This window comes from Chrysemys picta, chromosome 9, assembly GCF_011386835.1.
Source record: "Chrysemys picta bellii isolate R12L10 chromosome 9, ASM1138683v2, whole genome shotgun sequence".
NCBI classification, from domain to species: domain Eukaryota; kingdom Metazoa; phylum Chordata; order Testudines; family Emydidae; genus Chrysemys; species Chrysemys picta.
This window is the reverse complement of record NC_088799.1, coordinates 858,496-882,318: the sequence shown is the minus strand read 5'-3', so window position 1 is coordinate 882,318 and position 23,823 is coordinate 858,496. Positions and strand designations below refer to the sequence as shown.

General features: G+C 42.1%; 1 protein-coding gene across 9 annotated transcripts in view; it reads right to left on the bottom strand.

The window, feature by feature from the left end:
- ACAP2 (ArfGAP with coiled-coil, ankyrin repeat and PH domains 2) overlaps positions 1-23,823 on the bottom strand; it is a 128,335-nt gene that overhangs the window by 78,545 nt on the left and 25,967 nt on the right. For all 9 annotated transcript variants that reach the window (XM_065557458.1, XM_065557453.1, XM_065557454.1 and 6 more), the window contains 6 exons: positions 17,405-17,462; positions 14,697-14,816; positions 12,790-12,843; positions 4,271-4,329; positions 2,638-2,821; positions 128-172 (listed from right to left, as the gene is read on the bottom strand). In XM_065557458.1, coding sequence (XP_065413530.1) covers positions 128-172; positions 2,638-2,821; positions 4,271-4,329; positions 12,790-12,843; positions 14,697-14,816; positions 17,405-17,462 — 520 coding nt within the window. The remainder of the gene's footprint in view (positions 1-127; positions 173-2,637; positions 2,822-4,270; positions 4,330-12,789; positions 12,844-14,696; positions 14,817-17,404; positions 17,463-23,823) is intronic.

Sequence of the window (23,823 nt, the reverse complement as noted above, 5' to 3'; positions counted from 1 at the left end):
AAGCAAACAGACAAATTCATGTTATATAGGTCGCTGATCAGAGGGCGGCAACTTGCATTCTCCAATGTTTATTTTTTATATTTCAGATTTAATCAGACATTTTACACATAAAATGTAAAGATCTTACCGATTTTAAGATCTCTGACCTCCTCTTAGATTGAAGAACATTAATCTAGGAAAAAACAAACATCTTGCTTCATTCACCAATCCCCACGCAAACTGCAATAATCCAGGTTATGTTCAACTGTTAATAAATAAAGTAACCTTAAAATATGGGGAAAAACAGAATTCAAAAATCTGACTCTTCATAGCAATTTTTTTTTTAATATTAGTGAGAAGACAACTAATTGTATTTGCCATCACCGTTCACAGTTAGAGAAAAAACTTGCAATGCTAGAATTCCCCAAAGATGCTCACAAAGTTTTAATACTAGTTGAAAAAGTATTTTAAAAACCTCATGGTTCTCATAAGAACCTTATGTTCTTAAAATCTATACATGTAGTGCCAAAACATGTTCAGACACTTTAAAGTCAAGTAAGAAGACTGGGTCCCCACCTCTGAGAGGTGAGTCTAAAAGTGTTCGCAAGAATTCTATTAAGCTAATTACATTTTATCTTCACCACCTCAGTCATGCTATTAAGTTAGCTGAAATCACTAACCACTTACTTTCTTGGATTACCAATGAACACATCATTCATGCCGCTTGTCTTATGTGCAATATCTGATTTTTCACATGTATCTAGTCCTCTCTTTTTGCTTTCTGGTCAGTGGTTTTAATTACCTGCCACAATGTAAGATTTTCTCAAAAAACCCTCACTTAACTGAGACATACATTACTGTGGAATTCACTTCCCTGGTATGTCTGTTTAATGCTAACAAGTAAAATAATTTTACAGAAGCTGTAAACAAAACAGATGGTATTTTAAAGCTACACATTCAATGCTTTGGAAAGCCTTCTGCAACACACACACACACACACACACGCACACTTTGAAAAGACTTTTCTGGATTAAAAAAGTAAAAGAGAACTCAGAGAAATATTGAAATACAAATTAAACCCAAGTAAATATAACCACAAAGACACTCCAGTAGAGTCCTTTCATAGTGAAGTCATTTTTTCCCCCAGAAGAAAAGCTTCATTGTAAGTAGAAAGGTCCATCTATAACCTGAATTGTTTGCATGGTGGATTACATGGAAAATTTGGGAGTTCACTTAATAAAACTGCATTTATGGTGAAGTAGACATTAGTGTACATGAGAATAGACAAAATCCAAAAGGCACATGAATTCCAATATAGAATGTGCAAAATTGGCTGAATGCATGTGATCATTTCTCCTAAGCCTGTACCAAAATAATAAGAGCCTGCTACTGACAGCTAAGTTACAGCAGAACCTCAGAGTTACGAACACCTCAGGAACAGACAGTGTTCATAACTCTGAAATGTTCGTAATTCTGAACAAAACATTATGGTGGTTCTTTCAAAGTTTACAACTGGACATTGACTTAATACAGCTTTGAAACTTTACTATGAAGAAGAAAAATGCTGTTTTTTAACCATCTTAATTTAAAGGAAACAAGCAGAGTTTCCTTGCCTTGCTTTTTTTTTTGCGGGGGGGGAGCGGGGGAGGGGAGGGCGGAGGTCTTTGCTGCCTGACTGCATACTTCTGGTTCCAAATGAGATATGTGGTTGACTGGTCAGTTCATAACTCTGGTGTTTGTAACTCTACTGTACTCCTTTATCTCACATGGTAGGAACTAAATTCACCCCTAGATTGACCACTATGAACCACTTATGTTCGTCTGAAAACTCTCCTCTGACATAACGCCAACAAAACACCCTGGATACTGATTAGGCAGCTGGAATGCTGTAACTACTGCTTGTACTAGTCTTTGTTATGTTACACTTCTCATTTATTAAATCAACCTGTTATTTCTATATGGAGATCTCCTATCTCCTAGAGCTGGAAGGGACCTTGAAAGGTCAGCAAGTCAAGTCCAGTCCCCTGCCTTCACTAGCAGGACCAAGTACTGTTCCTGACAAGTTTTTAACTCCAGATCCCTAAGTGGCCCCTCAAGGATTGAACTCACAATCCTGGGTTTAGCAGGCCAATCACAATCCTCCCCCCTTCTTCTCTTATACTAAGTTCTTCGGGACAGGGAAAATTTTTATTACATCTGTACAGTGTATAGCCCATAGGTGCAGCCTCAGTACTCATCATAAAGTGGTTCACAGATCATAGATGTTGTGCAGGACCTCTGGACAGGAATTAATTTAATCCTCGGTGCTGAGGGTTTCAGATTCAATCCCTGCTGATGACCACAGGATCTGTATCCATCCATGGATCAATACAGACCTGTCATGGCATTACAGAGAAACAGGAATTGGGTTGTCATAGGGGTTTCTTTAATTCCCTATTCCTGGGGGGGAAATTTGTGCGTGTCTGTATTGTTACACACATACTTGCTGACAGGTATTTTGACATAAATTACCAAAATAATTTAAACTGGTGTGATTATGCAGTGTTATTTTGACAAATAAAACTTGTAGAATTTTAAAACATGGTGTGCAGAATTTTTAATTTTTTGGTGCAGAATGCCCCAAGGAGTAACACATTGTTCTTAGAAAACTACACTTACCTGAAGAACATAATCCAGAGCTATGTGCCGAAAGCATTTTCGTGTTGCAGTGAGAATGTTGGTGGCCTCCTCTACTTCATGTTGTTTATTTCTTTGAACTTGAGCATTTTTTGCTAGTGCGTTTTCTTTTTCTTCACTGACTTTTTCAAACTGCTTCTTTGATTCTTTAAATTTTCTAATATCTCTAAACAAAAGGGGAGATGAATTGCAATATCCTTGGAAGGCTCATTTTGTTGATCATGAAATATTTAAAAATATACCAAATTTTAAACCTTTTCTAACATGGTTCTATTTACAGCTATCATATTTGATCTTTTTATTATTTCCCTTTTCCACCTTAAATATCTTGATCATTAGCACAAGTATGATGGAAGTGTGACTTTCCTGGCTGCTCTGTTCTTCTGAACAAGCGAGGGAGTGAAATGTAAAAGAATACATCTTGTAGACACTGGTGTATTCATCTAGTCCAACCCAGGGCAGATAAAAATCATGATTAAAAAAAGTCTGACTTAAAACAAAAAAGATGGGTTGCTTTGTATTTTCTTTAAATAGTTTCCTAATGGTCAGTAGAATTTCAGATTTTACATAGTTTTTTTCTGCTGAGATTCACATTACATGTTCATCTATCCTGAAAAAGACAATCCAGGATCTCATTCAACACCTCTAGTGTGATACACCACAAACTCAAACACAAAATTGGTAAGGAAACAGTCCGTGCTATGTTTGAAACCAGCACTACCTTCTGATGTATTAAACTTCAAAATGTCAAGAAAGCTAAAATGCTTCAACCAGGTCATACTCTACCATTACAGTTTGCAGTCTGAAGTTAATGGGACTTGTGCTCCTAAGTGACTTAGGTGCTTTTGACATCCCAACCTTAGATGCCTAAATATGAATCTTTGTTGTTAGTTCTGAAGTATTGTTTTAAAAAGTGAAAGATTTTATGACACTAAGCCCCAATCTTTCAAAAATGTATGCACATACTTAACTTTATGCACTGTGAGCACAGTCCCACTGAAGTCACTGAGACTACTCCCAGTGCAGAGTTAAGGAGCTGCTTAAGGGCCTACAAGAGAAATTTTTAACACAAAAGCTCCTGATATGGCAAACATTTATGCTCGTGCTTAACTTTAAACATACTGAAGTTCCACTGAAGTCAATGGGGCTACTCAGGTGAGTAAAGTTACATATCTGTTTATATGTCTGCATGATCAGGGCCTTTATTTTCAATCTCTTGGTTTTTGCCCATTGTAGTTTCGTAAAATTCAAATAAGATACCATCCCAGTAGTGACATTTAAAAAATCAGCTATAATTGAAATTATAAATGGTATTTTAAAGTTGCAATAGTACAAATTTTCAGATTATCTTGACAAACACTCAATGCAGGATTTAAAGCAAGGATTTAAAAAAAAAATCCAATGACTGAAAATGTCTCCACCCCGTCCAACCCCTATTGGGCTGTTGGGTTATTTCTGGCAAGTTTAAGAGGTACTAGGCAAGCTGTGGCTTGACGATTTCCAAATATCTTCAACCTCTCTCAGAAGCTGATTTCACTTCCTAGTTGGCCTTCGTGGAGATTTTTTTCCTTGCGGTTTATTAAGGTGAATTTATTTGAAATGAAAATTAACTTACTCTTTAACGAACGTCTGAACCTGTGCTTTAATTGATCTTTGGGTTTGGTCAAATAGGGTCTGAAAGAGAAAAAAACAACAACAACAAAAAACTTAGTTCAATAAAGGATTTGGAAGTATTGGAGTCCTTTTATTTTAGGCCCAAAAAACATCTAAACCCTTTAATTCTGCCTAAGCCCTGGCTCTCCTATGCCATCTCTCTGAAGTCTCCAGGTCTAACAGTAGATTTTGCATTTAAACTGCATTTCTCATTATTCTAATTGTTTTTAAAAAATTAGAAGCATTTCAAAATTAAAAACATCTTTCACCGGAAAGTCTTAGCAGCATACCACTCTGCAACAAGAGAAAGGAAAAGCTAAAGCTACTGCAATAACGAACACTGGCTGCTGCTCTTGTGTACTTGTTCCCAATGATGTGCATATGAGAAAGTTTAAAGCATAAAGCTGAGGAATTCTTTACCCACCTTGTGCAGTTACTGTAGTTCTTTGAGATGTGTCCCCTTATGGGTGCTCCATTTCAGGTGCGCATATGCCCCATCTGCCTTTCAGCGGAGATTTTCACTATCAGTCTCTGTTCGGCCCATGCATGCGCCCTATACATCCTTATGCCCTGCACCCAGGCTAACTAGGACTTAACAGGCAAACCATCCTCAGTTCCTTCTCTACCACAAAGTCCACCAAGGAAACTTCGAAGCAGGTAGTGGAGCACCCACAGGGACACACATTCAATGAAGTATTCTACCTAACATTCATGTGCCTGCAGGGTTACACCTCATTCCAAGAGGTTAACTAAAAATAGTGAATTAGACAAATGGTTACTTAGCATAACTGTAAAAAGAAGAACAGGAGGACTTGTGGCACCTTAGAGACTAACAAATTTATTAGAGCATAAGCTTTCGTGGACTACAGCCCACTTCTTCGGATGCATATAGCTATATGCATCCGAAGAAGTGGGCTGTAGTCCACGAAAGCTTATGCTCTAATAAATTTGTTAGTCTCTAAGGTGCCACAAGTCCTCCTGTTCTTCTTTTTGCGGATACAGACTAACACGGCTGCTACTCTGAAACTTAGCATAACTGTGATTCTTCAACATATCTTGTCCCTATGTATTTCATTCTTGGTGGACATGCTCCCCATGCACTCAAGACTGAATCTGTTTGGCCAGCACAGTGCTGTTGGGGCACCTCACCCGAAAGCATAAAAGATGGGGTGACCACAAACGTCTCAGTTCCTTTGCCAGTACACAATTCAGATAGTAATCACTGCAACAGTGGGGAAAGAGGGCAGGTCGCAGAATATGTATGGACAACACATCTCGAAGAACCACAGTTTCCCTAAGGTAACCATTTCTTCTTTGAGTGCTTGTCCAAGTGTACTCCTCTCTTGGTGACTCAGAAGTAGTAATCTGTATGATAGGAGGTGGGTGCTTTTTGAACAATCGTTGAAGGACAGCTGTGCCAAAATTGGCACCAGCTCTTAATGCCTCTACCAGGGAGTAGCAGTGTAAATATATGTGCTATACCCCACGTTATCAATTTACTGCATATCTAAGATTGGTACATTTCTCAAACAAGCTGCAGTAGCTGCTGGGTCCCCAGTGGACTGGACTGTAATCATTATCAGTAGGTCTAAACCAGCCAATTCATAAAGTTCGATTCAACTGGAAATCCAATTAGATAATCTCATGGTCAATATTGCCTGACCCTTTACCTGGCTCAAAAGGTGGGCCATCAATCCCTCCAGCCCTACATTACAGTCCCAAGGTATGGGAGGCTCCCTAATGGGGAAAAACACATGTATAAGGCCTTCAAGCAACCTAGCTACCGTTCGGGGGTAGGAATACTGTGTGACCCTGAATGGGCAGAAGGTTAGCTGATATTGCTGCCAGGTAGACACTTAAGGAGCTCATAGACAGTCCTGAGCTTCCCTAGTGCTCTCCTGCCAACAAGGCTACCGCCGCTCGTTGAGGGTGGAAGTTTTTTGTCGGCGGGAGGGCTCTCTCTTGCCGACAACCAGCAGCTAAACGGCATGCCTTTCAGTGGCACAGCTGTGTTGCTAAAAGGTGCAGAGTGTAGACATAGCCTTAGAGAACAACCTGTAAATGGCACATTTCTCAGGAATGTGCCCGAATCAGAGGTCCAGAAAGCACAACTTCAGCCCATCATTAAGCAGCATCAGCCTATCAACAAGACAGATAGAGAGAGAGGGAGAGAGAGACTATTGACTCTCTCTCCCCTCTTTTTAAAACAAAACAAAAAACCACAACTTCTCAGGGTTTTTTTTTGGGGGGGGGGGGAGGGGAAGGGGGGGAGAAAGACTTCCCCAACCCCAGTAGAGCAGAAGTCTTCTGAGTTTAAAAACTATCGCCTACCTAACACTAATACCAATCTAAAAACTAGTTAAAAGAAAAAACGTAGTCGCACACTGAGAAAGACGCCTGTGCACAAGCTCTCAGGGTTCTAACTTACGTACACTTACAGCACTGCAGCTATGCCACTGCAACACTTAGTGAATACGCTACCTACGCCAATGGGAGAGCGTCTCTCGTCAGCCTAGATACTCCACCTACTTGGGAGGGGGTAGCTGTGTCTATGGGAGAAGCCCTCCCATCAACCAGGAATTTGGTTGGTATAACTACATTGCTCAGGGACGTGAATTTTCCATACTCCTGAGCAACACAGTTATACCGACGCAAGTTTGTAGTGTAGACCAGGGCTGAGAGATGGTTGGGGTCATTACACGCTTTATGCCTTCAGCCAGAGAGCACAGCTATACCCAGGGTGCAGGGGCAGCCCCAACAGACATTGCTGGCCAGAAGAATCCAAATTTGAGCCTATGGGGCACATGCACACCGAGAATGGAATCCATATGGACAAACACTCAATGTGGCAGTTACACTACTAGCACATAGGGCTGGTCTACACTGGGGGGGGGAAATGGATCCAAGATACGCAACTTCAGCTACGTGAATAGCGTAGCTGAAGTCGAAGTATCTTGTATCGAATTACCTGGGGTCCAGATGGCGCAGGATCGATGGCCACAGCTCCCCCATTGACTGCGCTACCACCGCTCGCTCTGGTGGAGTTCCAGAGTCGACGGTGAGCGCGTTTGGGGATCGATATATCGCGTCTTAATGCATCTCGTTAAGACGCGATATATCGATCCCGGATAAATCGATTGCTACCCGCCGATACGGCGGGCAGTGAAGACATACCCATAGAGATTAAAACAATTTCAAGTCAGCAAAAAACACTCTACAATCCCAAAAGCATTTTACATAAAAGACCTAGGGGGTAGAAAGATCAAGAATGTGTTTTCATCATGAAATTCTTGGGGTTCTTAACATATTCTGTTAAGTATTAGAAAACCATATATATATGTTACTTCATTCCCCTAGAGTAATGAGACATGCTAACTTGAACTAAAATAAGAAAAAAATCATTTAAGATGTCATCTGTAATGAAATGTGGGTGTTATATTATTTATAAAAAACAATATTCAGGAACATTTTTCTAAAATATACACACAGCTCTCCAGCAGTGTATGTTGCTTTCATAAGAATTCTGCTCCTTATTCCTCCTACACTGTGTAACTTATCTGCTAATTTCAGAACTTCTATATTTAATTCATGTACCTTGTTGACTTGAATGGAACCCACCAATATTGACCCATAAAGATTTACTGCTGACCTCATTGTCTTTAAGCCTACTGACAGCTTTGTGAAGGAAAGGATAAGAGGTTTCCAGATTACCCCTACTACTCAGCCAAGTGCCAATAAGATAAAAGAGGAAAATTAGTGGCAATTAACAACCTGAAGACCCTTATCAATTGGAATCCAACTTAGAGAAACTCCTGTACATCACCACTAAATAGTCCTATAAGCCACCAAATGTAATTCTAAACATAGACAATGATACTTGAGAAACAGATGCATACAATTCTATCCTTGGAGATCTGGTTTCATTTCAAGGATCCTTTCCAACTACAGGGTCATATTTTCCAACTTCAACACCAACAACTGGTTGCATACAATTTGAGAGTAAATCAGGTATTGGGCACCTAGCAGAAAGTGTGAGTAAGCTGGTCAAATACATGTTCAAATACTTTATTTGTGCATGCATACAGCAGATATTGGCACACATGTATTAGGTGACAACTCGAGGTGCTGCTGACAGGCCGAACGGAAGGACTGTGAATTGGTAGTGTGCATTGTTCACAACAAACCTGAGGTACTTTCTGTGGGGCTGAGTAATTGCGATATGAAAATACGAGTCCTTCAAGTCGAGGGCGGCATACCAGTCTGCTGGATCCAGCGAGGGGAGGATGGAGGCCAAAGAGACCACGCGGAACTTGAGTTTCTTTATGAACTTGTTGCATTCTCGCAGGTCTAAGATGGGCCTGAGGCCGCCTTTGGTATTAGGAAATACCAGAAATAGAAGCCCTCGCCCCTGTGCTCCTGAGGAACCTCTTCCACTGCCCCTAGTGAAAGGGGCAACTGCACCTCCTGTATAAGGAGTTGCTCGTGAGAGGGGTCCCTGAAGAGGGACGGGGACAGGGGGTGGAAGGGCGGGAGGGCACAGAATTGGATGGAGTATCCCCTTTCTACCGTGCGGAGCACCCAGTGGTCCAAAGTAATGCGGGATCATGCACAGTAGAAAGGGGAGAGTCAGGAGAAAAAAATAAGATGGGGTGGATCCAGATCTCGCTCTGGTGCGCCGTCCTCGACCGCACTTTCAAAAGGCCGGGTTGGCCCCTGAAGGCAGTTTGGATTGTCTCAAGCCCTGGCCAGAGGGTTGATGCGGCCTTCTCCTGCCTCTCTCATTTCTCCTTCTGGAGCCATCTTGGCAGTTCTGATGACCGAACTGTTGAGGGGGCTGCAGATGGAAGCGTCTCTGCTGTGTTGAAGGCTTATAGAGGCCCAGGGACCTGAGGGTGGCTCTGGAGTCTTTAAGGCTGTTAAGCCTTTTGTCAGTTTTTATTTAGAAGAGAGTCTCACCCTCAAAAGGCAAGTACTGAATGGTTTGATGGACCTCGTAGGGGAGGCCAGAAACATGGAGCCATGAGTCCCTTCTGATAGCCACTCCAGTGGCCATAACCCTGGTGGCCGCATCTGCCCCCTCAAGAGCTGCCTGAAGGGACGCCCGTGAGATGAGTCTCCCTTCCTCTACCAACGCCGAAAACTTGGCACAGGAGTCCAAGGGGAGCAGCTCCATGAATTTGGCCATTGCCGAGGTGGTGTTGTAGGAGTACCTGCTGACGATGGCCTGCTGATTGGATATGTGGAGCTGCAAACCCCCAGTGGAGTAGACCGTTATTCCATAAAGGGCAAGCCTTTTCGCCTCCCGATTCTTTGGGGATGGTCCTTGGAAGCCCTGACGGTCACATTGGTTGGCAGCATCAGCCACAAGAGAGTCAGGTGTGGGATGAGTGTATAAATGCTCGTAACCCTTGGACGGCACAAAGTAGTGTCTTTTGTTGTGCTTTGCCATAGGGGGCAACGAGGCTGGGGTCTGCCACAGAGTTTTTGTGGTGTCAGAGATGGTCTTTATCAGGGGCGGGGCAATACGAGCAGGTCCGGAGGGGGCAAGGATGTCCACCATTGGATCTGCATCCTCCACTACCACCTCTGCCTGAATGCCCAGACCCTGGGCAACCCACCACAGCAATTGCTGCAGAACCCTGTTGTCCTCCAAGGACAGCGTTGTCGCTGTGCCTGCCAACGCCTCATCTGGCGAGGACGAAGAGACCACCCCCTGAGGGGTGGCTGCTCCCTTCCTTCTGCCCCAAGGGGTCCCGCAGCACCTGCGTTTCTTGGGCTAGTGCTGACCCAGATGGTGTCACGACCCTCAGTGTAAGGGCTGCATACACCGACACAGGCACCACTGGTGCTGAAAATTCCATCGGTGCCAATGTCATTCTCAATGTCGAAATTGCTGCCGGGACCTCTGGGCCCGGTGCTGGCTGCACTGGACGTGCCGAAATGGTAGCACAGGGTGGTAATGGACCTATACCTGACCCTTCTGGTGCCAGCGGTGCTGGCGGGGGAACAAATGAGGCCGAGGCCACCGACGTTGCCCTGAAATGAGATCCTTGGCTGCGACCTTGGCTTTGATGAAAAGCCCAGGGAGTCCAAAAGGGCCACTGCACCAGGGGCTGCCATTGGGCTGGCCACTATGCTGGGTAAGCATGCCAGGCCCAAGTTGACATGGACCATCTGCTCCTACTCCTCCGGGAGCGATAGGTGCCCGAGCCCAACTTGGAGAGGTCTGAAAATGACGACCACGGAGAGTGGTATTTCTAGGCACTGTGCTTTGGTGCAGAGGGCTCGGGGATTGGCATGGCTGGGTGTGCTCCGGTGCTGGCGTGTGGTGCGGTGGAGTCGGAGATCAGCAGGCCATCATAGCAGGCTTTCGCCTTGAAGGAGCCCGGGGAGCAACCGGTGCCGGCGACTTATCCTGTCTGGGCGGAGAGAACGGTGTCGTGAGGTGAAGCAGTTCTTGGGACGTCTCCAGTGTTGAAGGGAGGTGCAGCTCACGGCTTAACCTCGGCGAGCGAGCAGAGTCCAGATTCAGTTGCCCCTTTACACAGGGAGGAGTCAACACGACCATCACCAGTGGACGGGGACAGGAATGTAGTAACCAAAAGAAACATGAATCCTAGTCATCGGATGTTGCAAGGAAGGTACCATACTGGAAAGATTAGCAGGCAGGCAGCCCAGAAACAGCAAGGAGAATGGGGAGAGATATGCTTAGCCAGCAAGCATGACAGCCTGCTGAGTCCCTAGACACTGCAACTTCACAGATTTTTAGATTCCAAGGCCAGAATGGATGACTGATCATCTAGTCCTGGGGTTCTCACGACAAATAATTTGGTGGCCACAAAGTGCAGCCACCAACTCTTGCTCTCACACTTTTTCCTAAAATATTTAATTAGCTTTAGGAAAAAGCAAATAAATATGCACATATACATGTCCAAATCGTAATGTATTTATTACTAGCTAGTACGTCTGTTGTGAAAAGTGATATTAACAAACATACAGGTATCACTTTTCACAGCAAAGTTACTCAGCCCTGGCAATTTTGGGGACAAAGTCCTGGAAGGGGGAAAAATCGGGAGAGGCAGCTGGGGCCAGGGATATAGCAGGGGGCTGGGCCCAAAGCCTTCTAGCCAGAGGACAGAGCCCAAAGCCATGCAGCCAGAGCCCGGGGCCTGCCTCCACGCAGCAGGATCCCAGGGCTGGAGCCTGAAACCCTGCGGCCAGATCCAGAGCCTGCTGCCCCGCCACCCCAGGGCTGAACCCCAAAGCCAGAGTCCCATGGCCCCTGGAAAGGTGGGGAACCCATGGCTGCCTGCTCCTCCACCGTTGTGCCCCAAGTGTCTCCAGAGGGGGGCAGGGCTCAACCCCTGCTGGTGGCCCCAACAACCACCAAGGGAGTGTATCCAGGAGCACCAGGGAGGAGCCACTGCTTCCACCCCCCACCCCACCCCCAATCACAGCCCAGGAGGCTGTGGCCACATTTGAGAAATGCTGTAATCTAGTGTGACCTCCTGTCAAACACAAGCGCTAGAACTTGCCCAAAATAATTCTTAGAGTAGATCTTTTAGAAAAAAGATCCAATCTTGATTTTGAAATTGTTAGTGATGGAGAATCCTCCAAAACCCTTGGCAAGTTGTTCCAATGGTTAATTACCCTCAGTTAAAATTTACACCTTATTTCCAGTCTGAATTTGGCTAGCTTCAACTTCCAGCAACTAGATCCTAGTATACCTGTCTCTGCTAGACTGACGTGCCCATTATTAAATATTTGTTCCCCATGTAGGCACTTATAGACTTCAGGTCACCCCTTAACTTTCTCCTTGTTCAACTAAACAAATTGAGCTCCTTGAATATATCACTATAACGCATATTCCCTAATCCTTCAATTATTCTTGTGACTCTTCCCTGAACCCTCTCCAATTTATTAACATCCTTCATGAATTGTGAACACAAGAACTGGACACAATATTCCAGCAGCAGTTGTAACCATGCCAAATATAGAAAAAAAAATAACCTCTCTACTCGTACTTGAGCTTCCAGATGGACTCCACAATGGTACAAATGACTGCTGTGTTCAAACTTGGCATTTTCTCTGTTTTCTGTTCTTGACTGACCTGTCACAGTTCCAAAGAAGGAAGCTGCACAAAGAACAGAGACACTGCATCTGCTATATCATCTCTGTTGTGCCAGAAAAACTGAGCAAACAATGGAGAGGGGAAGCAAGACTCAGACTGGCAAAGAACTCTGGCTGCAAATTGGTTCTGCTGCCCATAAGCCTGCTAAGAAAGGAGGAGTAACCCACAGTTTCCAGATCTGCATCAAAGGGTGCAGAGTTGAGTTCCATCAATATCTGCAGAATCAAGGCATACAAGTTTCAAATGCATTCAGAATTAAGGGCCATAAATATTATAATATACCATTAGCTAGCATAATCTGTTTGTTTACGTGACATGGTCACAATCATCCTCCAATTACCCACACTTACTGTGTGATAATTGATCATTTCCTGTAGGCTGTCAGAAAACTTTGTCAAGCTGGTCTGTAAGGAAAGAAAACAAGTAGGTAAAGCTAAATCCCATCAGATATGGAACACAAAAAAGTAAACCTTCCAAAGGCTATAGATTTTCTGTTATACTGAGAACATAAGAGTGTATAGCAGGGGTTCTCAAAGTGGGGGTTGAGATCTCTCAGGGAGTCGTGAGGTTATTACATGGAGTGTCGCGAGCTGTCAACCTCCACCCCAAACCCCGCTTTGCCTCCAGCATTTATAATGGTGTTAAATATATAAAAAGTGGTTTTAATTTATAAGGGGGGTGTCGCACTCAGAGGCTTGCTATGTGAAAGGGGGCACCAGTAAAAACATTTGAGAACCACTGGTGTACAGAAACATCTTCCTATAGACTTATTTTAAGTTACTTTAGTTTAATGATGAAGAAAATACGTATATTATCCCCGAGAGAGTACATTTCTTCTTATAATAATCTACTACTAAAACTACAAACAAAAAAGGTTATTGTTGTCATAAGCAAAAAAGAATGATTCCCCAGCTGCTGCAAATCAGCATAGCTCAACAGAGCAACATCTCAGGTGAATTTCTGTATCCTTTACAATGTCTCCATGAAAAGTGTTATAAACCAGTGGCCCTTGGCCTTTTCAGGTAACTGTAGCCAGAAGTTAGCAAACAACAGAAAGCTACCTGGAATTCAGACACTCTCAGATTTCATTATTAATTACAAATGGTCCAGATTTTCCATGGGAAACTTTGCTATTGTATGTGCATTTTTCAGTAAAATCATTTTCAAACAAAAAATGAGAATTTTTCAGTTAGATGTAAACTTTATATTGAAAACACACACACACAGACATCTTCACAAGTTTTCAATGAAAAAAATACATAGGCCAGGTCTACACTACACTACATCAGTATAACTGTGTTGCTCGGGGCTATGAAAAAATCCACACTCCTGAGCGAGTTTTACCGTCCTAACCCCCAGTATAGACAGCGCTATGTCGAAGGGAGAGCTTTTCCCATCAACATAACTACTGCCTCTCGTGGAGATGGATTAACTATGCCAACTGGAGAAGCTCTCCCGTCAGTGTAGTAGCATCTTCACTACAGTGCTACAGCAGCACAGCTGCAATGGTGCCACTGCAGCATTGTATGTGTAGACAAACACTTAGTTGAAATAGCAAGTCAAAAATTAAGGGGGAGGAGGAAGAAAAACAAAAATCACACACAAAAAAGGAAAGTTTTTATGCAAAATTCCATAGAACAAAATTTGTACATTTTCTACGACAAGTTATGCCAGTTTACCAGACTAAAGAACTTAGCTGTACCAGACAACATTTGAATTTGAGGTTATGCCTCTGCTGAAATGGGCCCAATGCAGTGAAAAAGTAGGCCAAGAGAGTGTTTTATTTACAAAAAGTGCTTTACTTCAGATCCATGATCTAAACTGATGCTACCTATTATGTGGTTTATTGTAGTCAAACCTAGACCAATGGTTCTCTGGCTTTTCCATACCAGTACCCAACCCCCTACATAGGACGGGGCACAGTGATTGTGACCGTCACGCCTGTTCGGAACCCCACAAGTTGAGAACCCTGTCCCAGAATATTTTTGGTAGGGGTCTGGCACAACCCAACCTCCAGTGCAGGTCAGAACCCAAAACTGAATGGGAGATTGTGCCATGGCCTGGAATGAAGCCTCTTCATCAAGACAGGTGTGCCAGTGACAGTTAAGTAAATTTGTATAGAAGTAGCAAGAATGAGTAACACTGTAAATTAAAGATTTCTCCAACACTTGCTCCCACTTAAATTATTACGATATATATGTTTCCACTTTTTCTAGTTATACTATTCCTTTTAAATATTTAACCCTCAAACACTTACCTCAACTATTACGTCCTTACTGGAATACTGTGCAAGGTCTCGAATTCCATTCACGAACTGCTTGTTGGCAACACAAAAAGCTTTACCAGTATCAATCATTGCAATGCAAAGCTTTACTAGCTAAAGGGGGAAAAATGATCATGGTAAATAAAAATTTTTTAAATTACTTTGTTCTACAGAATTTCAAAGTTAATTTCCTGTGAAAGACAACTCTTAGATAACCTTTATAGGTACATAGCAAACAATCACACACAGGTGCAGTAATTGTTATTTTGACCCATTAGATAAGCCAAGTTGTTGTAGCAGATTTAGTCCAGGCATAGGAGGGAGCCTGAACTAAAACTAATACTTTAGAAACCAATTATTTGACTTAAGTATTTCAGAAATTGCTGCTTAATTTTGCCCTAAGCTGTACGAAAACACTTAACCGCAAGTTGTTATAGACTGATCTCACCAGCATGCCAAGAGACTGTTTAGAGTGCTTGTGACATTAAGAGGTTTATTCTTCTCACCATGGGTGAGCACAAAGTCCCTTACAGTTAACCAAGATCTCACACACATGCTTCAAAAAGAGAAGGCAACTCCAAGTCATCACCATCAGTATGCTTCAGCGGTAGCACTTTCACTTCCTCACCAGAGGAGATGGATTTAGTCATATTCTATTTTATTACCAATATTGTCCTATCAATGAAGTACTGTACTGCCATGCTGTTTCTGCTTCTTTAGTTTAAAAAAAAGAGTGGGCTTAACTTCTAAGAGACAGTGATAACTCCAGTGTCTTAATTCATGTACCCTCTCTAAAGGAAACATTCTGATTTTCAAGGTGGAACGTAAGCTAGTGCTTTGTGAAAAATGGCTGCTCCGTTTGCTTACAGAGTCAGTAAATTATCAGTATCTTACTCATTACTGTGTACTGCACCTGGACTGTTTCTTAACTGCAGAAAAGGACCGAGGGGTTAAAGTGGATGAGAAGCTGGATATGAGTCGACAGTGTGCCCTTCTTGCCAACAAGGCTAATGGCATTTTGAGCTGTATAAGTAGGGACATTGCCAGCAGATCGAGGGACATGATCATTCCCCTCTATTCGACATTGGTGAGGCCTCATCTGGAGCAGTGTGTCCAGTTTTGGGCCCCACACTACAAGGAGGATGTGGAAAAATTGGAAAGAGTCCAGCGGAGGGCAGCAAAAATTATTAGGGGGCTGGAGCACATGATTTATGAGGAGAGGCTGAGGGAACTGGGATTGTTTAGTCTCCAGAAGAGAAGAATGAGTGGGGGATTTGATAGCTGCTTTCAACTACCTGAAAGGGGCTTCCAAAGAGGATGGCTATAGACTGTTCTCAGTGGTACCAGATGACAGAACAAGGAGTTCAGAACAAGTCTCAAGTTGCAGTGGGAGAGGTTTAGGTTGGATAATAGGAAAAACTTTTTCACTAGGAGGGTGGTGAAGCACTGGAATGGGTTACCTAGGGAGGTGGTGGAATCTCCATCCTTAGAGGTTTTTAAGGTCAGGCTTGACAAAGCCCTGGCTGGGATGATTTAGTTGGGGATTGGTCCAGCTTTGAGCAGGGGGCTGGACTAGATACCTCCTGAGGTCTCTTCCAACCCTGATATTCTATGATTAACTATGAAAAGGACTCAGTGCAACCAAAACTCTACTGTATTTTTCTCTTGCCCCATTAACTCAAAAGTTCTACGACTCATACCTAGCTGTTGCTTTCACAACACCCTGATTTTTGCTCTTTTTGACTTGACTGCAGCTGGAACTACTACAGTTCCAATAAAGATTAAAAAAGAGAAAGTATACTTTCGCAGTATCTTTATTACAGCCAGTTGTTTTTAATCTACAGCTATGTGCGACTCTCAGACTTGTAACAAACCAGAATGAAGCAATATGAAACTGATTTAAGGAGGAGCATATTACCCAGCAGGCATGCAAGAGGAAAGAATTTCTCCTATTATACTTTTATAAACACTATGCTAATACTGTCTGAAAGAACTGGAAGATCAAGGAAGCAGTGAATGGAGACAACTTGGGAAGGTGGAAAGGGGAGGTACTGGGAGCTTTTTTAAAAAGTTACAGATTAAAATAATACAAAGAAAAATGTCATTGTTTGCAAGGTTCACATTAAAATAGCACGAAAACTCAGTAAAAGTAGAATCAGTTAAAGGCGATGTGATGGCCAAGAGGAGTCAATTTATTTTTAAAATATATGTAATTGCAAAATGCTTAGTGAAGACAAGCGCTGGAATTCAAATGGGTAACTTGCACTTCAAAACAACAGCAGAGATACAATAGTGCTAAGTGACCTTGTGGAAAGTTCCTCTTGTTTTCAACAACAACCCACCTTTTGTCTACTAAATAGATGAAGCAATCTCCCTGATACTTTTAACCTTAGTTCTGTTGCTTCTGCAACCATTTATTATATGTAAAATTTACAATTTTGCTTATCTATAGCTGAGACTACTATCCCAAATCTGGTTTAATACTTAACCCCTTGACTGCTGCCTAACACAAAAAGTAGGTCATAGAAAATGAACAACAATGTATCAGGTGCATGCTAACATATCATTAATTGCCACAGAACATCAGCACTGCAACAGTTGCCACAGATAATCAGAATCAGAATAATAGGTTTATTTGATCCTGTTCATATGAATTTTCTTTTAAGTTTTCAAAGTGTACACAAACAACTTAAGCATCTTACCTTTTCAAGTTTCAATTCTAATTCTGCCACATCTCCTTCCACTTCCTCTAAAGCAGCCCTGCAAAATTAAAAACAATATATTGGAAAGTAAGACTTGACACAGAAAATACACTTCATCTTTTATTTTAAAAATTCTCTTGATTTAGCCCAAGGTCTCAGTTGCTCATATTAAGAACTTTCACGAGTCCACAGTTTCATGGAGACTTTAATGCTTAACACCACATTTTAGACTAGCACAGGTTATAATGGAGCACCAAGGAGGTGACATGCTTAATCCCTTGCCAGTTGAATACGCACCACATTACCAGAAAAATAGGGACAAGTTGGCTGGTTTGAGGAAGAAGGGCTGGAGGAATTGATTTATGAGAAATATTACATATGTGTAAACTTGGCTAAGCAATGACTGAGGGAACACATGACAACTACCTACAAACATTTGAAGGTGATAGCACCAAAGGATGAGAGGAATCACGTGACACATTGAAGCTTAAATTCTTTGCGAGGCAGGGACTGTCTATATTGTGCATCTCAGGCAGTGCCAATCACCCTGTATCATCGTGCAATAAACGATTCATGGATGAGCTTTTAAAAGGTGAAATTTAGACTAAAAAAATCATGTACAACAACATATCTGTCTTTGTAGTAAAATACCAGATGATATACTTTTAGGTCTTTTGTGTCAAATCTAGTCAGATTCTGTTTTTCTTCCATATTTATGTGAGGTAGTACAAGCTGCTTGGAGAAGGCATTTCTAAAACCTAATTTTGACTAGAGTGGCTTGTGTGGTGGTCCCACCTCCCCTTTGAGAGGTTTAAAATGTAGTTTAGAAAAAGCTCACTGGTACTTGAAACATACAGCACTGAGAACTGCTTTACAGATGAAGGGAGGTTTGCAAAAAGTTTATGACCATATTACAATTGCTCAGCCTAATGCTTGGGACTTTGAATCCTTCTACTTCTAGCAATAAATGCTGCATCATGAAAATCTGCTCATTTACTTTCTCCGGTATAAACCCAGCATCTTCCTTCTCTCAACCTTGCTCTTCTCCGAATGATAACCCTACACTGCACCATTTTCTGCTGTGATCCTCAGCAAGATAAAGTCAGATGCTTTTGTTCAGTTATTCATCTAAGACAAAGTCAAGTACCAGTGCTTGTCTTATGGCAATATGGCTCTCAAGCTACACACCAATCTACCATCCTGGTCTCACCCCCCCCCCCCTTCACCTTCACTTACACAGTGTTCTAGGATTTCACTTAACACCTAAAGTTCTCCAACTTCTGTATTGGTGACCCCTTTCAAATAGCAGGCCTCTGAGTGCGACCGCCCCTTATAAATTAAAAACACGTTTTAATATATTTAACACCATTATAAATGCTGGATGCAAAGCAGTGTATGAGGTAGGTAGAGGCTGACAGCTCGCGACCTCCTGAGGGGTCCCGACCCCCAGTTTGAGAACCCCTGCTGTAAGGTGTTGCTGATTGCCCTCCGTTCTCAGTGGCTTCAATAGGAGGCTCTCAACACATCACAGGATGTGGTACATATATAGCAGTACTCTCTCTAAATCTAAATGTGTTCTCCAGCATCAGAATGTGCAGGATTTCAGGTCTGACAGAGTCATCGATCCCTCCCTTCCACCTCCGGCTCATAAGGGATTCATTATCATCTTGTCTCTACAGTAGGTACCTGTTTTTCAAAGGAGAACTGGGATTAGGGTCAAATAAAAAGGAAGAACTGAACAGGTATTTGGATATTTAGATAGCAACTTAAAAAAAAGAATTAATTCTTCAATACATTTGCCAGGTGAGGGTGCCATCCTGAAAACACACTCTTAACATTATTTATCAGAGTAAAATTACATTCATGCATATGTGTTTTGCAAGATTATGCCCATAACACGTTAATATTAGGAAAGACAATGGAACAGGCTGTCCTTCCTGCACATGGAGTGTAGCAGTAGTAGCACACCAATGAATTTCCAAGCTACTTGAAAAGAATGAATTATTGCCATATCAGAGAACACACTAAGAATAGCTCATCTCAGACTGTTATACTAACCAAAAATTTGTTTTCTCTTGTTTTAGTTGTACAGAGGGAGGCGATGCAGGCACATTTTCTCCACAATAAGGCATCTGGGGCAGGAATCATTTAAACCTCATAAAAATTGTAATTCAGACCTAATCCCCATACTTAACCAAAACTCTACCAAGGGAAGTAGTCATAAAACAAGACCAATAGCTGGATGCCAAATACAACAAGTACCAGGAATGCATGTCCATTAGTGAGTGAATTTCCAGAAAGAAGTAGGCTGTGGGGTTAGGGCTTTGAGCCACTGTAGTGTCTAACAGATTGGTTTGCCACTAGGACTAAGAGAACAACTCTACTGACTTGATTCTCACTCATGCAACATTTGTGACCTCCTGAGCTATTCAAAGCCAACCAGAGCAGCAGTTGAAGGGAGCACGATGTCTTGTGCAAATGAGTGACCTCTTCTCTTGCACTCCGTAATCCAGACTCAAGAACCTCTCTCTCTCCTCTGCTGCCACCCACCGAGTGTGGTGCAGTGTGCTAGAGTCAATCTCCCTGAATGGCCTCAGACAGAGGGCAGGAGCCGTAGAGGAGATGACGGGGGAAAAAAATCAAGGTTTGGCTTAATTGTTTTTTTTTTTTTTTAAAGAACAAAATGAAAGTGACCATATTTACCTCACCCAGTAGTTGATGCAGGAAGGCTGGCCTCCCTCTAAAATGCATCTTCAACTTGTGTGGATCTTGGTTCCTCTCCCTGGCTGACAAAGGAAGGACCTGCCTATATATTAGGGTACCAGGGTAGTCAATGAGTACCAAGAACCCTGCCTGGAAGATGACAACAGAATTCCTATTCCAGAAAGGGAATAAATCACTCGAAGGCCATAGAGAACAGGACATCTGTGCTGGGGAATTAAATTTCGTCTGGATAAAGCCATTTTAGGCTGCCCATAATTCTACACACACTGTGTGTGGGTCAGAGACTAAGCAGACATTTGCTGTTTTACTTCTACAACAATAAGGAGAGCAATGGTCACTACTTCTAAGCCAACAATGCTCCAGGAGATGTCCAACTGGCCACTCCAACACAAAAGGGGGCATTTCCAGTGCTTAATTTGTGCAGGGGCTTGCCAGGGCTGAGTCCCAGCACCTCTAGGCTGGGAAGTTCGGAGCCCTGGCACCTTTGGGCTTGCTGCCTCAGTTATGAAAGTAAAAAAATTGCTTGAGCCTCGGCACCTAATTGTTTGAGCCCTGGCACGCACCTCTTTCATTACAAATTAAGCACTGGACATTTCCCCACCTCAGGTCTGATCCAGCCTTGTTTCTTCAAATCACAGAAAAAAACCACTCTGGTCACTATTCTTTAATTTAAGCCTATTAAACTAAAAAAAGTTAGACATGAAGTTAAGTGTAGTGCTATATAGCCCTTCTTTCTAAGGGCTGGTCTACACTGGGGGGGGGGAAATCAAGCCAAGATATGCAACTTCAGCTACGCGAATACTGTAGCTGAGGTCGAAGTATCTTGGATCGAATTATCTGGGGTCCAGACGGCGCAGGACCGATGGCCGCAGCTCCCCTGTCGACTGCGCTCTGGTGGAGTTCCGGAGTCGACGGTGAGCGCGTTCAGGGATCAATATATCGCATCTTAACAAGACGCGATATATCGATCCCGGATAAATCGATTGGTACCTGCCGATACGGCAGGTAGTGAAGACGTACCCTAAGTCAGCGCAAGTCAGACATAGTAAATAGAAGAGTCTCACTTGAATACAAACATTTAACAGACTGGGATTCCAACAAAGGTATGAAAGTAAGTAGGAAATTGAAAGTATGAACACATACATTCCTTCCCATTTTCTGTGTGAGAACTTGATTTTTTATGCAGGTGACAAATTGTGATTACTACTATAGACTTGCTGTCAATTGGCTACGCACCAAGTCTGCAATAAAACAGTATCATTTTTGTTACTCCAATCTCCTTGTCTCATTCAGATGTTATGTCTTGTTTTAGACTATAAGGTTTGGGGGGTGGGAGCTGTCAGTCACTGCATGTTTGTACAGCCCCTAACACAATGGGTGCCACCTGGCTGAGGCCTCAATGTGATACTCAACATATTTGTTGAGTAATAATTTTACAGGAACAATGCACCTCAAATTTCAGAGAGAATAATTTCCTTAGAAAGAAGAGACAGAACCACAGTACACAAGGAAAGAGGAGCTAGCCAAATACTACCATAATTTCTTCAGATTTATTTTAATTAAGTGAAAGGCTCAGAAGACTATACTTTCACTGGCAGCTGGCCAGTATACAAGAGTACAAAATTAAGTGCTATCTGTAGAGATACCCTTAGGCACCAGCCTGCACATTTTCTATTTCTGAGATGGGGACAATAGGTTTTCATTGTTTGAAGTTTTATCAATGCCAAGTTGTACTGTAAAAAACACCATAGTAAAGTGACATCTTCAAAATCTGGGAAGAGTCAAGTCTCCTGCATGTACCCCCGATGCATGACTTGGACTAGCAGCTGCGTCTCCTTCAGATTGATATCCACACCAGTTCCATAGCATAAAAGGGATATGCAAAATTAGCTATAGATTATCTGGTGAATTCCAGTTTTCTTCAAATAACTAATTTTACAGTGAAGTTACTGCAATCACCTTCTTCATTTACTACAGTGTAGCTGCATTCAACTTCAAAGGCTGGCTCTAGAGTACCAAAGTAAATAAAGCACCACTGCCATACTCTACCATCAAAAAGAACAATTCAGCCATTTAATGAGGGACAGCCAACAAGTAAATGGTATTGTGGTGAACTCCCTTTTGTCCTTTCTCCCACTGCTCTTTCCTCTTCACTTTAACATTTAAGGGGATTAGGAAATCGGAGCAATACAAGCTAACACAGCTCTCTCACTACCAGGGCATGCCCAAGTAGATTTGGGTTTTAGGTGGCCTAGGTCAGAGTGATTGACCATTTTAGTTAGTAGCTTCAAATCCAGAGCCAGTGTAGGTGCTACTGTGGACAAAATGCCCATCGTTTAAGGTCACTTGACAAAATCCTGTCCTCCAGTATGTGTCTAAACCAACAAGTCCAGAGCTAAATTTACACTGCAGAACAGCATGACCCCAAATGCTTCCCCATCCTACTTCCCATTCCTCTGCGCTAAATACTATGTGTCACACCAATCTGAAAATATACCTCAAGACAAGAAAGGACACAGAGTCAAAGATTCTCTACACGCATTCTTAAATTGCAAATACAAACTTGAAATGCAGGGGATTCCTCAAAATCTGTAACATTTCTGTACAAATTGAGTATTCATACTAACTTTGTTTAGTAGTGATGCCTTTAAAAAAGTAATGGCAAACCTATCAACTGAAAATATCTTTGTCTCCAAACCATACTTATCTAGTCTAAACTTATTTAGGCAATTTAAATGTGTATTTAACCTATAGTAGTCAACCACTATAGGAGACCATCTCTGCCCTAGGTATTCCAACTAGGTAGCCCTGGTTCCTCACATTCCTATTTGGTAGATCCAAGCAAGAAATCCAAATTTCTTGAGGGATGGCTCCAAAAATTTGGGACTACTGAAGGTAGTAATTTTTGAGCATTTGCTTACATTTATCATGTTTCAAATTTGAGACAACTGTCAGCATCTTTGAAAATTAGGGCAAGAGTGAGCTAATACTGCTAACAACTCAAAGATGGTGTACGTTTGCAGTATCTTGCTAAATATTTGGGATTTTGTTTTCTGAGGCATTGTGTTAATTTTCTGTAAGACTTCAGAAATAATTTGCCAAATTGCACTGATGTACTTGATAACTTAGCTTGCCTCTTGTACTTCTTCCTTGCAAAATCACCTGAACAGTAAGTCCTTACTATATTCAGAATACTCAGCTTAAAACGATTTAAAAAGTACATTAAAAGAATATATTCAACTACTCCACAACTCTTCTTTGCATATTAACGTATCGCACTCATTGTCTGTGTGTATAAATTTAAGTGTTTATATGGATCCTTTTAGCAAAGTTTATATATCACAAACATTAATTTGTCCTCAAAACAACCCTGTGAAGTAGGGAAATATTACAATCTGAATTTTATAAAAGGCAAACTGAGGCACAGAGACTAAGTGACTTGCTCATGGAGACACCAAACAAAAAAACAAAAACAAAAACAAAATCTATGGTTGAGCCAGGTTCTGAAACAGATCGCCTGAGTAATGACCAAGTCTCATGATTTTTGGCAGTGTAGGAGATACAATAGGACAAGTGGACTAGAATCGGGCTGAAACCGGAGAGAAAACAACAGTTTTGGTCCATATTCTCATCAGTGACAAACAACTGTAGACAGAAGGTCATGAAAACTAAGTGTTAGAAATTAACAAGTAAAC